This window comes from Protomyctophum parallelum (genome assembly GCF_964188405.1).
Source record: "Protomyctophum parallelum genome assembly, chromosome: 2".
NCBI lineage: Eukaryota > Metazoa > Chordata > Actinopteri > Myctophiformes > Myctophidae > Protomyctophum > Protomyctophum parallelum.
In genome coordinates this window covers 27,229,339-27,246,257 of record NC_139699.1, presented here as the reverse complement: position 1 = coordinate 27,246,257, position 16,919 = coordinate 27,229,339, and the positions used below count along the sequence as shown (strand labels likewise).

At 42.1% G+C, this 16,919-nt stretch overlaps 1 protein-coding gene across 1 annotated transcript in view; it reads right to left on the bottom strand.

The window, feature by feature from the left end:
• Positions 1 to 16,919, bottom strand: part of garre1 (granule associated Rac and RHOG effector 1) — a 55,298-nt gene that overhangs the window by 24,434 nt on the left and 13,945 nt on the right. The window contains exons 2-3 of the mRNA XM_083759491.1: positions 10,926 to 12,527; positions 1,641 to 1,856 (exon numbers count right to left, since the gene is read on the bottom strand). Of these exons, the coding sequence (XP_083615617.1) occupies positions 1,641 to 1,856; positions 10,926 to 11,480 (771 nt within the window). The 5' untranslated portion in view covers positions 11,481 to 12,527. The remainder of the gene's footprint in view (positions 1 to 1,640; positions 1,857 to 10,925; positions 12,528 to 16,919) is intronic.

Sequence of the window (16,919 nt, the reverse complement as noted above, 5' to 3'; positions counted from 1 at the left end):
CTCTTACAGCGTCAGGACTCATTTTACTGGGTCGCAAGTAAATTAAGCTTTAATTTCTAGTTTCCTACATCTTTATTTTTTATTAATATTTATTTCAACATGTTTCATGAACAAACAAAACAAATCGAAGACATTCCACAAATTAAAAAACTTGAGAAGTTGTGAAAATAGCAGATCTACAAGCTCACAACAAGTGAGCTTGTAGATTGGGTATTTTCACAAGTTTGGGTCACGGAGGGACAACAAGTTTCATTTAGGAACCACTGGCTTTACAGAATGATGCATTAACAACCGTTCCATCACCAGCACCAAAGTCAAGAGATGAACCAGAAACACTGCTGGATGAAACAAATGTAACGTTTTGTTCCAAAATGAGACATTCAACATAAACTACTCTACACCGACGGTAACAAATTCAAACTCTGGTAATGTCATTTAGTTTCCTTCATATTGTCACAATTTTGACACGCCTACTACATAATTCAATTGACTGCGCTTCCCCCCTAACATGTTTCACAGATATGTCCTGGCTGTAAAAACAATATACAGTATTAATAAATATTAAGAGCTGCTTAAATGGGAGTCCAGGCTACCGCCTCCCTCCCTCCCGCCCTTTCTCGTCTCCACTCCACAGCAGCCAGCCAGCCAGGCAAGCCTGTGTGTCTGCTGCACATTCCAGCCCAGTAGTCCCCTCCAGGCCTACGGCTTTATATCAGATCAATCACACCACTATTCTCTGGCCCACAAAAAGCACAGAGGAGCAGCTATTTTTATCATGCCGTTTTTTTTTTGTTAATTTGTCGAGTTATGAGTGCTGCTTCAATGATGGCATCAGCGGGAAAGGAGAAATACTTTCAAGTCATATTATATTCTTGGATGTCACCGTTATGGCTCGTTATGGCTTGAATATTACTCAACATAGGATGACCAGACGTCCCGGCTTGGTTGGCATTGTCCCAATTTAAAGCTAAGCATCCCAAGTCCAGACAAATATACCTAAAAACACCAATAGGTCCCGGTTTTCAACATTGAAATTTTTTGACAAAATTGTACCCCACTGGAATAGTTGATTTTCAGTGGTTGCATAGACGTTTGGCATGTTCTGAAAGGTCCTTTCTGTGTGGAGTTCACATGTACCCTCACAAAAAAAAACCTGGTTTAAGGGGTTTGGTCCTCGTTTGAGGAGTTTGGAACTTTGGATAGAATGGTCACCCTCCATTTCTGCGATACCTATAGTAGGACAGGAGGTGGGGACATTGAGGTCATTTTCTTCCGTTTCACAAGTCACAACTAAAAACAGTCACAGTTATTTGGGCTTTCTAAGGAAGTATTGTCCTCTGGCTCAGTGCAGAGAACAAAAGAAACCTCAAGTAGGGCAGAGAGATTAGCCCTGCTGGGATTAGCAAAGCTCCCGGAATCACACGAAATGATCACCAGGAAGTATGAAAACGTGGCAATATACCTAAATTCACATACAAACTATCAAGTTTGTGGCTGGAAATCCTAAAGACCTGGCACGTCTCAGGAATGTCTAACGGACTGTCTAACGGACTGTCTTTTCACCTCAACAGACCATTTCCAACAGCATAGACCAAGGAAGAGTACTGGGGGTTATTAGCCCCATAACTGCGGCTACATACCTCGGCTGCACCCTTCCATGAGCGAGAGGCCTCCTCTAGCTCGGTGAGGGGCCCGGGCCCCGTGCCCTGCTGGGAGCGGGCGTTGGCTCGGCGCTCCTGGGCCTGAGCAAGGGCCTCGGCCAGGCATGACTGGGCCACGGGCTGGACCTTCTGCAAGGCCTGGGACAGGAACTGGAAATGGACCTGCATCACCGTCAGGAAGCAGCGTCCCAGCACCTGAAAAACAGACAAAAGTGTTGTTTTAGAAAAAACACAACCAAGCATCACAACGCATTGCTTCACGATTTTTACATTTTACTTGATGATTAATTGCCGCTCAATTAAACGATTTAATTGTGTTTCTGGCGTTGGGACATATGGATAAAAATTACTTTTAGGCTTCATAAACAAAAGGCGCACAGGTCATATTATAATGACAAAGAACTTGAATAATTTAATAACTATGCTTAGAGAGAGAAAAAACATTAGTGGAAATATCCAATCTGAAAGCTCAACACGTGTCACATAGATCTGCCATTTCCACAATTTCTTTAACATCGAAAGGATTATGCAGATTATGCAAATAACTATTGGGATTATCTCAAATAATTGCGATTAGGCAATTATGTGATACTTGTGACAGGCCTAACTGCTTCAAATTCACACAGTTGTACTTTACTGTTGATGAGTAATTGTAAAATGCTCTGGATAGTCACACCTGCATCAGCTAATCGTCTGTTTAAATGTCATATCGGTTAGCTAGCTAACTGGTAAATATGTAGATACTTTTTTGTATTGATCTCTCTTCCCCTTATCCTCCCTTCCCTTTCTTTTTATGGAAATAACAAAAACTATGGTTACCCACTGTTTTACACCTGTAAACCTGTGATGTGACAATAAAGTTGATTCTGATTCTAGCTATGGCATCTGAATTGGTCCTCAAATAAGCCTACACTTTCAGTAGACAGTGACTTCACTGTATATACACCAGTATATTTATTTTATTTTATTTAGAATCACATGGACTACAGCACATCAGTTGGTGGCTGCCTGCCCTTAGGCTGCTCCCTTGATTGGGAGGAATTATCTTAACCTATGAGGACCTGAGATCAGATTCTACATGTCTTTCTGAAAAAACTACGATGCTATATTAGTGGTGCTCAAACTTTTTCGTGTCCCCTATCTCAAAGGATTTTGTTCCTGTTAGACATTTGAGTTGAAAATGTTTGCTTTAAAAAGAAATATTCAAAGATTTGCTAATTCCCTTCAACGATCTCTCTCTCTCTCTCTTCCCCCCCCCCCCCCCCTCCCCCCCTTGGGTAAATTTAATTACACACAAATGTTGAGAAGACATTCAGACAAAGTCCTCCACTGTAAGTCAGCTGTTATTGTGTTCTAACAGAATAAACCTGAACTGATCTGGTTTCAATGGATATTACTGTATGTACTCGAGTCATCTCACTGTTAGGTAACAGGTTCTTGCCTTAATCTTTTTTTTCTTCATATATGGGAGGTACGTACAGAAATACCAGCAGTCTACATCATAACCGTAGTGTTTACAACACTGAATAACTTTCTTCTATAATAGGAAAGTCCACTTTCTACTATAAATCCAGGAGCCAATCGGCCCTTTCAAGGAGCAAATCAAAGCAACCTGGAAATAAAACATCTGGACACACATGGACATAATCCAGGTGTGTGTGTGTGTGTGTGTGTGTGTGTGTGTGTGTGTGTGTGTGTGTGTGTGTGTGTGTGTGTGTGTGTGAGGCTGATGAGCCTGTCTATAGACCTGTGTCAAGTAGATGCAAACCTGTGGGGGATTCCTGTCAAGTGGTCATGTGACTGTCCAAGTCCATGCAACGGAAGGACTTATGAATGATAGAAGAGCCATAAATGTTCCTTGCTGGGTAGGGTTACCATATGAATCAAGAATAATTCATTAAATTACATATATTACCATTGTTGAGGTGACTAATTTCTAATTAGGTCTATTTAGGGGAAATGTTTTCGCATGCGTTGTATGCTGAAGTGCCCTGTGCTCTGCCTGTAAACATGGTAGTGGACGGCGAGTGTCCGGGAGATTGGCTACACCCGATCACGTGACACACGTGTCCATGCTTGGCATGCAGTGCAAGGCATGATGGGTTACAGGTGCATGATGGGAAGCCTATTTTCATTATTTCTTCGCGTTAGATGTTGTGCAAATGTGTACAATGGCGATGGGAGGAGACCTGTGTGGAAAAAGTGTGTGTGTGTGTGTGTGTGTGTGTGTGTGTGTGTGTGTGTGTATATATATATATATATATATATATACACACACACACACACACACACACAACCCCCCCACCCCCCCGTATATCTAGGTGTGCCCTGGGATGTTTTGGCTATGAAAAGTGTGTCCTGGCAGTAAAAAGGTTGGGAAACACTGCTCTAATCTACTGTACAAGCTCACAGTGCGATACATTGTGAGTTTGTAGATGGGCTGTTGTCAGAGTGCAACCAAACTAAAAATGGCTTATCTTTTCATTCTACTCGATCTATTCTCCAGTCCCTGCCTAACATTTTATTCTAGTTTTTATTTGACGACAAAATTGTCAATATATTTAGTCTTAGATTTTAATCATCTTAGCTTTTAGATTTTGTCAGTGAAAAAAGGTAGACCAACATATTTTTCGTCATAGACAAAACTAACACTGGTCTTTGTGAGCACCAAGTACGCACATGCTGCTTGTTTGCTGGAGATGAAAGAATAGCCACGTCTGAGGAGCCGGTTTGTTGTACAGTTAGCAAAATAGGAGCAACAGGACACCGCCAGGCTCCACCAGTGGTCACAGGGGGTTCTTTTTCAGGTAGGGACTGAAAATATCCCTGAGGCCGGCGAGCCGGGGGTTGTAAAGACAGGAATATGCCGCCGGCTGTTTGAAGGCAGACGAAACGGACAACGAGACCAGTCTATCGTCATTCTTAAACCCATTTAGACCTGAGGCCGATTCTAAAAACAGTGTTCTGACAAACGTATATATATATATATATATATATATATATATATATATATATATATAATTGTCTTTGTCGGGTGGAAAACGAATTTGTCCAAAACTGTTACTTTTCAGGATTCAAAGGATAGAAATAGCAAAGTAACAGATCTACAAGCTCCAAATGCTTTCAGATCTAAAAAGTTTAAATGTAGGGTACTGCAGTTAACTCAAGATACATACGTGATACATATCAAGCCACATCACCAAAATGCTACAAGATAAAGTCAAAAGAAATCTTCCAAATATAGGCATTGAAATTTATCACAAATTCATCTGCAAAAATACTTGGTGTAGAGGGGAAAAAGGGACAGGGATTGAGTATGTGTTTTTCTCCTCCGCAACCCTGAAGGCACTCGTGCCTGGGAGGGACGACCGAGGAGCTCCCATTAGGTGAAATGTGAGTAAATAGAAAGTAGTTCGTTTACTCAAAAGAGGAACCCTGGGGTTTTCGTTTTGTTTGCAGGCACATAGGCAAAAGACACATTTGCACAGGGACTCCTCTAGTGTTCATTCAGCAGTTCATATTTAACTCCGGGCATGTACAAATGGAACTTAATGGACGCATAATCATTCCATTTTTAAACGCCCAGAGTTACAAAAAACTTTCTTTTGCCATCAACAATGTCAAATATCACCACCATCGCTGTGTTGTACCCATTGTGTAAGTACAAGACACAGCGCAAAGCCAACCGCGTTCAGTGAGTTGTTGTTGGCTATAGCATTGGTGGTGGGTTACGGTAGCTGTCCAGGTAAGTGTTGGAAAGCGTCCGTTACAGAAATTCTGATGTTGAATTGGTGGTATGTTGAATTGGTGGTATGTTGAATGGGCGGTTCATCCAAAATTGAGTTTATAATAAACACTGGACCAGGGTCAGGCCGTGGAGCCTGATGTGAAATTCCTGCTGTTGATGCTGAGCTGCTAATCATGACTCATGGCAGATAATCGTGATAAACTCTTAGTCACAGAAAGACAGCCCATAACAAAAACAATTAATAAATAAACTGAGTGCCTCATATTAGAGATTGGAGATAAGATTGCAGACAGCATATTGTATACAGTATACTGACTAAAAAAAGCCAAATGCTCTCGCAAATGTTTGTTTTATTTAAACCCTGTGAGCAATGCAACTTAATGCAAATTGCACATCATATATTTAGCCTACTATTGCAGACTGCAAAGATCATACATATTGGTCTGCAATCTGCCAACTAATACAGATTATGTACAGTAGATTGCAGAGATCATACATATTGCCTATTGATCATTAATATCGTCTGTCAGGTGGAACCCTCATCCGTCCAAAACGTACTTTCCAGGATTCAAAGTCAAATCCAGCAAAAGTAGCAGATCTACAAGTTCAAAACTTGTAGATCTTGAGCTTGTAGATCTACTTGTGTGAATATGATCAAGTAGTCCATTAATTTAAGATAAACAAACATTTTAAATAGGAATATATTGCCTATTGCAGATCGCAGATGCAGGGATCATACATATTGCCTAATAATGCGGAAATCATACATTCTGCCTAGTGCCTACTAATGCCGATTGCACAACATGAGCTGCTCTTTCTTAAACATGCTTGTACTACACTGACAATGAGATCAAATGAAACCCAAACCAACCGCTCTCTAATAACGGAGCAAGGGGGAGAAAACGAGGACAAGGCCACAGAAGAAGATAATGGCTAGCATGTGTGATATGGCAGGCCTAGCCATATCCCACAGTCATGGAAAATATGAGGAATAAAGACTGTAACGGAGCCAAAGCTGAACGCTTGGCCTCTCTCAAGTCCAAACAAGGAAAGTAGTTGTGAATCAATCAACATTTTTTACACATATTTTCTAAGAACACCTGCATCCCTTTTACCAGTTCTGACGGGAGGTGTGATTGGTGGAGGGAGGGGTGTAGTCAGTTCTAGAGCCTATTCAGTGAGACTCACGTCACTTGTCCATTGTGCCTGCCTGGTCTTAATAACTTAACGAGCCAATTGTTCCATTACTTTTATATTGTAGGCACATACTGTAGCCGACGTCCTTATTCAGATCTAAGGACAATGCAAGAGCAGATAGTCTGTTAAGTTCCGCAAGTTCTGCATACAACAGCAAGATACTCAAGATATTAAAAAAATCACACCTGTGTGAAGTGAGTGTTGCAATTCCGTGTGTGTGTGTGAGGCTGCGCAACAGTGAGACTTGGTGGTGAAAACCAACCAAACGCTATTTGCTCGGACACAGCCAGGGACCCAGGGACACAGCCAGGGACACGCATAGCTGTCTATAGGAGTGGTTGCACCACTCAAAAACAAAAGGTATGGGTGAGGTGCACTTACACAATTATCAAATAACCAGCATAAGTTAAAATAAATGTTCTGAAAACAGATAAGCTACAAGTAGTAGCTATGATAGTGTTTTGGGGGTGCTTGGACTAGTTGTACTGGCGGTTTCTCCAGTAGCCATGGGGGGGGGGGGGGGGGGGGTGTCATGGGTCTGTCTCCGGTCTTCTTCACTCTGTGGTTTCACTCACGAGCCCAGCCAACAACCTCTTAATAAACCGTGACATTTTCATGCATATTTGGCAGCTGAGTCGCTCCGAGCTGGCCAGGGAGCCAAACTCGAGTGCAGATAAAAACACACATGTTTTGTTTTCCAGTCACTAACTTGACTGGTCTTTTCTGGGTTTCTCGGCAAAAGGGGACAAAAAGGAAGAGAGGGAGGGAGAAGGAGAAAAAAAAAATCAAGGTTCACATTCCACAACTCCCCAAACTCTGAACATGTAGGACGGTCCTATTTGGTTCCTGCCAACTGAAGAGGTCTCGCGAGGGACTGCCAAGAGTGTATGCTTTGACTCTAAAGCTCACAAAGGAAAATCCCTTTTAGTGACGTATGCATCTTATCTATAGAGAGTCGGGACCACCAGAGAATCCCTTGTGAACTAGTTCTTCTAACTTAATTAGGAATGCTGTAGTCAGGGGTTTGTGTTGACATATGACATTTCTGTTTAGTCATACTTTCCAGTATTCTGGTCTCTGACTAACGCAGAGCGTTATTCGACTGCTGCACTCACTTATTAACACTTATGATGCCGCCAGTTTTTCAGAATAAAGACGCTAGAGTGCCAAGCAAATGAGAAGGATTTTACTCTGAAAACCCTGCCTTTCATTTCCCCCAAAACCGGGAGGTGAAATCTTCCTTTACTACATCGCCGTCTTAAAACCGATCTCTCTTTAGAAGCGTTATTATGATAATATGAAGTCAGAAATTAGGACAGAACATCGGCGTTATGATCAATCTACGCAGAGGCAGCTTAGCTCTGAGCAAGGTGTTGCCTAGCAGCGACAACTGCCGCTGTCAAAAAATATATTTTAGCGGTCGCTATACCATTTATACCATTAAAAACGACCTAAAGACGTCCTTTGGACTCCTACGGGTGTAATTTTAAAGACGTGTGGGGACATCCTGAGCACAATAAGTGCAAGACTGCCAGCTCAATTATCTGAAGCAGTGTTTCCAAAACAGGTCTCTCGACTCATTTTTATTGGTACTGTATGTAAACCCCCCCCCCCTTTTTTTCTTCGTCTCCAACATTTCTTCAAAATTCAAAAGATTTGGAAAAAGAAAAGCTAAATAATCAAAACAATGCCATGAATAAATTAATAAGAAAACATTTAAGAAGTAGTGAAAATAGTAGAGTGTACTGTATATCTGCCATTTTCACTAGTTTGGGTTTCAGGGAGACGTCCAATACCTCGTTTGGGTCTCGAGCTAAAACGTTTGGGAAGTGGAACCATTGGCTTAAATATAAATGTGAAAACAGAAGGCCTTTCTACCCCCCCAAACATCTTTAGTATCAAGTTTATTGTATTTTTTTCATGTGCCAGGTACAGCAACAGCTACCGCCTCCATTTTCAACAAATGTCTCTTTTATGCGCTGGCCAGACGATGTCCGAAGCAACAAGCCGTGAGTGAGTGGCCGTGCCAATCCCAGTCGTCTGAACTCTCACTGAGTTGGGCTTCCTTTTTAATATTCATGTGTGCAGAACGTAGACCACAAAGAGTCGCAAATTACCAAGTGCGGCGCAAAAATGTTTCCCGTTTGTGGTGCAGCCACATCCCAGTAAGGTCCTGGAGAACTGGACCAGCCATTTAAACTTGTTCATTTTAATTCACGGGAGGAAATGTGCTGGACACTGTGCCGGGTAATATGTTTATTGAATTGTCCAATATGATGGATATGTTTTAATAAATAATTAACCACAGGAACCATGGTCGGATCCCTAGTCTATTCTAGGCATAGGACCAACGTTTAGCCGAAAATAGAACAACTTCACAAGCTCACAACGCGAGCTTGTAGATCGGCTATTTTGGGCTAAGATAATGTGTTGTACAGGGGGAAAAATAGGGGAACATTTAACTACAGAGCACATATAGGGTATATAGGGTTTAAGTGGTTAAATCAATATTTAGGTATAAAGAATATCAATCTACATTGTTGATATTTGTAATTAATGATAATCAGAGAAGACATGCCAATAGAATGGATACTGTATGGGCATAGAATAGCAATTTCACATATATATATATATATATATATATATGAGACAAAAAAGGGACTCCTGCACATCCAAAAAGACCCGTAGGAGGTGCAAGTCTAGTTAGCAGGCATAGACATCAAAAAAGAGAAAAACCTTCAAAGGAAACTTATTTATTAGCATGACGCGTTTCGCCGTGAGCTCATAGCACCTGACGAAGCTCACGGCGAAACGCGTCGTGCTAATAAATAAGTTGGAAGGATTTTCTCTTTTTTTATATATATATATATATATATATATATATATATATATATTTAAAGATCTTCCAAGACTGCCTTCCCGTTAGATCTTGAGTGTTTCTGGGTCAAAGAAAGCTTGATGACAACGTATATTTTCTCCTGATTTGTCTCTCTGAATTTATTTTATTTTAGTGTCCAAATGTTGGTAAAACTGTATGGCTTGAGACGATTGGGTCCAATATTTAGTTGGGTGACTTTAGATTAAAGACTTGTTCACAAGCTGTGTGTAAGTTCACTTCTCCCATTGGAATGAATAGAGTAGGTGTCCACTACGTCACACTATATGCTGTATATGAGAACGAAGTCAACTGGAGATGACATATCTTCATTTTTTGTTTTGGGCTCTATGCACAGCAGCCATATTGGAAATAAATTGTGGCTGACTTCCATTGCAGAGTTACCAATTATGCTAATTAAGGTTGTGTTCCATTCTGGTCAAACAAGAGTCAGGATGCTTATATCAACGTACATGTTAGCTCACTGGAAAGACTGCTACACTGGTGGGTCTCAAATTAAGGTCCAGGTCCCAATTTCTTTCCAATATAGCTCCTGTGCATATAGCCTATTGACAGCAGAGGTTCACAATTACCGCCGGTACACCTCAACAGATTTGCATGATAAAGCACGACTTTCGCTCCATCTCTCACTTCCACAGTGTTTTTCACACCTCAGCCTCAGATCCTGACAGGAGCTTAAACACCGAGCGTGAGAATCTATTTTGTGCCAGGAAACTCTGAATCACGAGTTGCAAAGCATCTTACCACTGTGACTAGAACAAGATGTAGCTGAAAGTGACATCGGGACTAAGGTTGAGCCAATAGTTTTCACTATCAATTATTGCAAGAGAAAATATTGTTAATATTGAATTACAACTATATATTTTGCCTTCCTCCCCCATTTTTCATTTCCCAATGTCACACATCATCTCCTCTTCCAATAGCTCCTTTCCCTCAGTACTAAAATATAATCTAAAGAAAAATGGCACGGTAGTTTAAATGGCTGTTCCTGTTCCAGTGCCTCAGGATGTGAGTTAAAGTAATACTGTGTGAGAGAGCAAACAGCACAGGCCTGAATGTCAACAAGAGGTTCTGTTTTGCAGCAATGGAAATGAAACAAAGATCCACATTCTTCAACAGGTTGTGTCAATAAGTACACTGTGACACCAGCTGACAGCTACTGACATATGGCTACTGCCTTGCCTGCGTGCATGTTGCTGCACTGCTTGCACATGATTGCAAGTCTAGTTGGGTCACAATCAGACATGCTGGCTTGTGTCCAAAATGCATAATGTTACGTATGCATTTGGACATAAGCCAGCATTGTCTGATTGTGTGCATGTATGAATGTGTGTTGACTGAAAAGTGCATGCTGTCAAATGCACTTGTGTACTCTGTGTTGTATGTACACTGTCCTTCCAGTTGAAGGAAAAGGCCCACTCACCTCCACGTCCTGCAGGCTGAAGTCGTTCTGGTCTTTGAAGTAGGCCGCCCCGGCACTCAGCTCCATCAGCATCTTGGCGATCTCCGGCTTTATCGCCGCCGTGAGCCGGCTGGCCGCCTCCATGACGTGTTCCTGCACGTCCTTCAGTTGCATAGCTGCTTTGGAGTAGTGAGAGTTCCTGAACACCCCGCTGAACAGGTCAGTGAGGAAGGCGCTGGCCCGGCAGAACACGTTCAGGGCATCCAGGTACTTGGAGATGCCCTGCTGGATGTCGGCCACTGCCGTGATGGCGCCGGCGGAAGCCGTCGAGGCGGAGGGGTGGCAGCCGCCGGGCATTCCGCCCACACCGACCACACCCAGGGGTGAGGAGGCCGAGCAGGAGGAGGAGGGGGAAGAGGAGGTGGCGGAAGAAGAAGAAGCCAGGGGAGCACTGAGGGTCCGGCTCAACTCAGGCATTTGGTACTGCTGGTGCTGTTGCACTTTCTGCTTGGACCCGCCGAGCAAAAAGCGCCGTTTGTAGTCCATTTTACTTTCCTGCGCGCTGCAACAATACATAGGTGGTGGGCCGGCACCAAGGTCCTTTTTTTCTTTTCACAAGTCACACAGTCCTGTTCTCTTTACAAAAAAACAAAAAACAAAAAAACACAAGTCCTGGAACTATGCGAGTTATGTAAAGAGAGAGCTTAAGGATTCCATCTCATCTCAGTATGCCTTTGGAGAGAGGCTGCAGAGAAACTGATGGAGGGGATTATAGAAGTGCAGGCTGAGCATCCAATAGTGGCATGCAGCCCTGCTGCAGCTGAGGAAAGACAGGCCCGGTACACAGAACCAGCTGAGACACACCGATCAAGTTAGCTAGTTTACTTTTTTTGTTTTTGTGTTTTCAAGCAAACTAATCATAAATGACAGAAAAGAAAAGTCAAATTAACTCTTTGATTTACGGTTGTGAAGCTGAGGAACTTCCAAAGTGCATTTCTGTTTTCCTTCAAATCAAAGCAGAAATAAAAATCCTTCTCTGTATAGTATATACACATATGTACATATAAGATATACAGTATAACGTCACCAGTCTAGCAGCTAATAAAAATAGAAAATCTTTAAAAGCTTGTAAGCCAAAGGGGGAAAAGCTACATGAATTTGGGCAGACAAAAAAGAGAAGAGAGAGAGAGAGACACTGGTCAACAGCAATGAGGGAACATATAATACAAAAACCAGGCGTGTGAATTCTGGGCTCTGGGACAATGTTCCCTAGGCTCTTCCTCTGTGCTGGCCAATAGCGAAGCTCAGTCTGTGTGTGTGTGTGTGTGCGTGTGTGTGTATGTGTGTGTAGTTTTCAGCAAAGGGCAGACAGATCCAGTCCGTCACACTTCCTCTTCTCCAAGCGGGTTCTTCTGCAGGCAGTGAGCAAGTGGCCAGCTGATAGCTCCCTCCTTCTTTCTGTCTGGATTCTCTGGAAAATCGGCCCTGCCTCCTGGCTCCTGAGGTAGATATTAACTCACTGTGGAAACAAGTGTGCTGCTTCCAGATCTCGCTGCTCTCTCCGCAGACGCAGATTTGGGTGACAAGAGCACAAATGTATCTGTAAGGCCTCTAGGTCATTTCCTATGGGAGGAAAGGAAACATGGTTACTGTCAGGGTGAGCAGGAAGGATGAGGTCTGCTTTCAAAAAGTCGGTTCTTTTCCCCTGCAAATAGTATTCCCACCACTTTTAGGAGAGAGTTTACCTGACAAAAACATTTTCCATTAATTAACTAGTGTTAATACTTAATTTTGCAGCATCGAGTTGAATCTTTTGTACATGGCAACACAAAGAAGAAACTGGATGAATAACCAAAACATAATGAACCGCTAGCACCCGGTTAGTTTTGTTCGTGACAAATGGTCCATGTACCAACCATTTAGCTAACATTCAACCACCTATCATTTAGGGTCTGTTTAGATCTACGTGACATCCTCCTCCATGCACTGTATATGTTGGGGTAATTACCGGCCTCTGTGGGGGGGAGAGTAAGCTTTCAGTCATCTCTGGAAGTTTGCTCATGATTTCATGCTTGTTGTCCAATCTTATATGTAGACCCCATTCAGAGTTACTACATGATTGCAAATGCTGTACCACCTCCTAACAGAGAAAAGCCCTGACGCAGGCTGGTGTCACACAGACAGAACACAGCACAACTGCAATGAGACACGGCTGCAAACAGGCCATTGTTGATGACGATGACACATGAATGTGTTGAACCAGACTCAGAGGGAGTCACAATGCCTCCATTGTTGAACATGTACAGCACTACACATACTAGCTGTTGCTCAGTTTGGGGTTCCTATATTATGGTTCTGAATAGTTATTTTCATTTTCGTGATTGAAAGGCTAGCAGTAAAGCAGCTTCACTAAAAATGGGCCTCAACTGCATTGCTCAACTGTGTTCGATTCAGCATTCAGTTTAAAAAACGAAAGTAACAACGATAAAGGGCATGAGCATGAAAGGGATAGTTCACCCCCAAAATGACTTTCTATCGCTTACGCACCCCATGGAGACTTGAATTCATGGATATATGGAATATATATATATATATATATATATATATATATATATATATAGTCAAAAATATATAGTCAACTCTCCATGGGGTGAGTAATCGATAGAGACATGTACCCAAGTTGACTAGGCACTTTTACTAGTGCTTCTAGGCTAGTGAACAATTAGGCTAGTGGAGCGGAATAGTACTTTAAAATATAATATAGTCCGTTTCCTGAGTGGCTGGTACGGTAGAGTATACACACATTTACCAGCATGTAATGAAATTGTTATTATTTTATTTTCCACCAGCTGCACAAGTAGGGCTTAATGATTGCAGACACACTCCAATGATATCACAACCTAAAACAAAACAATCGTCACTCAGTCACAGACTAATCTATCAGATACCCACCACTACCATACAACAGCAGCAGGGCTATCATGCTGTTATCTGTCAGTCCCATGCCCAAAGCACCGCTGTTTTGGGAAGAGGAGAACGGAGGAGACCTTGAGAGCAAGTCCTGGAAAAACACACTCACTCACTCACACACACACCCCCCAGTCCCCGCTTTTCCTGAGGATAATGGCAACGACACTGCCGTCACCGTGGGCTGTGTTGTAGGCTCTGTTAGCGTCACAAACATTCCACCACACAAGCAGCACCCGCGTTAATCTGCCCATGTTCTACTGACCTTCAAACCTTGCTTCCTTTCACAAACAGAGCGCCTGCTTCGGGCAAAAAGAAATGCTCTGCCACCAAATGGTCCCTGCTCTAGTCTGGAGAGCAGAGGACTCTCATACACTTAAAAGGAAGACGTCACACATTTTCAACCTATCTTCAAGTTCCAGTGTTTCCCCTTTATGCATTATTGTGTGGCAGTAGTCGGGACACCACACACACACACACAATCATGACCAGCCACCAGTGTATGATTTTTAGTAGGCAGCCGCAAATAGGCAAAAGAAAATCACACATGTGTGAAGTGAGGGGCGCTCTTGTCGTAGTACATCGTCCAATAAAAATGAATATACTTCATTAATTTGTCAAATTATGTTATCTTTTAACTATGATAAAATGTTTTAAAAAACTCATATTTTCACCATGATCATGTAAGATGACAACTGAATTTATGTGAGATATATATATATATATATATAAGCCCCGTGAATTAAAACAGTTGCACTGTGTTTTGTTTAGCAAAGCAGATTTGCTCAGACACATATGACGTCAATTCTCCATTCATTGTCAATGGCATTTAATGTTTGTGTTAGGACAAAATAGACGAATTGCTCATCTACATATGACGTAAATTCTCCTTTCATTTGTCAATGGCAAATGTGACACGTATTGTGACGAAAAGCTGTATATAGGAGGGGCCCGCCTACCATTTAGCCATCGATGATGGCTAAATCAAGCTAATGGAAACGGCAGGCTTTCCATTTCAGGAAAGTTAGCAAGATATAATGAAAGCCATTGTTAATAAAAAATAAACATCACACCCGTGTGAGGTGAGGGGGAGCCCTTATCATCATATATCATCATGACGTAACATGTCTATTTGCATATTCACATATGACATAAATTCTCCATTCATTGTCAATGGGAATTTAATGTTTGTGTAACTCAAACATCTACACTAATAACTGAATATAGGAGGGTCTACCGCCCCTCAAAAAATAGGAAATCTTGTTTAAGAAAAACTGCCTAACGATTACATCACTGGCGGGTTTCTACAGCGCTCCTATGAGACAGAGACACAAACCGAGTAGAAAAGAATGGCAGGATTGTATCATGAGCATTAGTACTAAGAACCAATGATATGAAGATGTATTGAACATGGGTGAAGTTGTCCTTTAAAGATGCAGGCAGGCCAAGGGAAACCAGTGACCTTGTGAAGGGGGAGAGAGAGAGAGAGAGAGAGAGAGAGAGAGAGAGAGAGAGAGAGAGAGAGAGAGAGAGAGAGAGAGAGAGAGAGAGAGAGAGAGAGAGAGAGAGAGAGACGGAGACAGGAAGACTTCCCTTTCTAGTTTTTAACCCTTATTTGTCCAGGCAAGTTGATGGAGCACATTCTTGTTTACAGCACCGGCCTGCCTGTGGGATGACGTTGCTACATATTTTTTAACTCTTGCACCGAAGATCTGCACAGCTCTGGCTAGTGGCTACCACAATGGTGTACTTTAGCTGGGCAAAAAAGTTTATATTATATATTATTTATATATATTATTATTTATAAAATGTGTGCAGACCAAACAAACATTGGCGTCACGTGCAGTAAAAGTGACTTTGAGAGCCGTTTCCCCGTTACAATGAGGCCCTATTTTTAAGGGGTGCTAGCCCTTTCTATATATACAGCTTTTGTCCACACATGTCTCAAGATTTGCCATTGACTCCACTACAGTAAGAGAATTCCGGTCAAATATCCGCAAAATGTTGTCCCGCCCGTCTCAAGTTTTGCCAATGACGATGAACGGAGAAATGACGTCATAATTCATAAATTAAACATCAAAACCTTAAACGCCATTGACATTGAAGGGAAAATGTACGTCATATGTAAACGAGCAAATCAGCTAACCAATCACAGGCAACAGGCATTCTGATTGGCCAGTATGAGATGATGCATGATGATGTACGATGATAAGAGCGCCCCTCACTTCACACTGGTATGATTTTTTATTTCTGCATTTGTTATTAAAATGCACAACAGAGCGAAATAATTCATAGAATGGACTAGTTTGATCATAAGGTAGGAAAACAACCCAAACCTCCAGAAAAGTGGTCTTAACCTTTAACTTAATGGCAAGATGCCAGAATATGGGCTATGACTATTGTCGGCATTTATCAATCTGTCGTCAATTTAACGCAAGTATAGTCAATGATCAAATCTGGTCTCAGGGCGTGGTCTCGGCTTGTGTTGCAGGCTTGCAGCACAGTCAGAAGCTGACAGGCATCTGAACATATCTATTCAATTAAAACAATAATTCGCTAACAAACAAATGTGAAGACATAAGCAGGAGCAGGAGATCAAACCGGGAACCTACCGATTCCCAAGTGGCCGCTCTACCTCTTGAGCCACTGCTGGCACATTTATCAAGAACAGACAATGTTTACGCTGTGGCTGGCAGCAGAAAAAAAACGTTTGATAAATGACACGTGTCGTGAATTGATTGCTGTGGTCGGATGCACGCTGGTTTCTACATTAGATTCATAGATGAGGCCCAGCGAGTATTGACGTTTGTCAGTAATATATTGTTGTGTCACATTTCCTTTGTTGCTTTTTCTCCCAAATGTAGTCGTTATACAAATTGATTCCTCAAACACATTTGTGTCCATCACTGCTGTTGTATCCCGACTGACTCACCTACGTGGCTTCCCTCCCCCGAACACGGGCCAATTGTGTTCATATAGATTAGACAGACACTCGCCGGATGCACCACAGTGGATTTGAAGACCCACAAGTTCTGCGGTGGTGGGCAG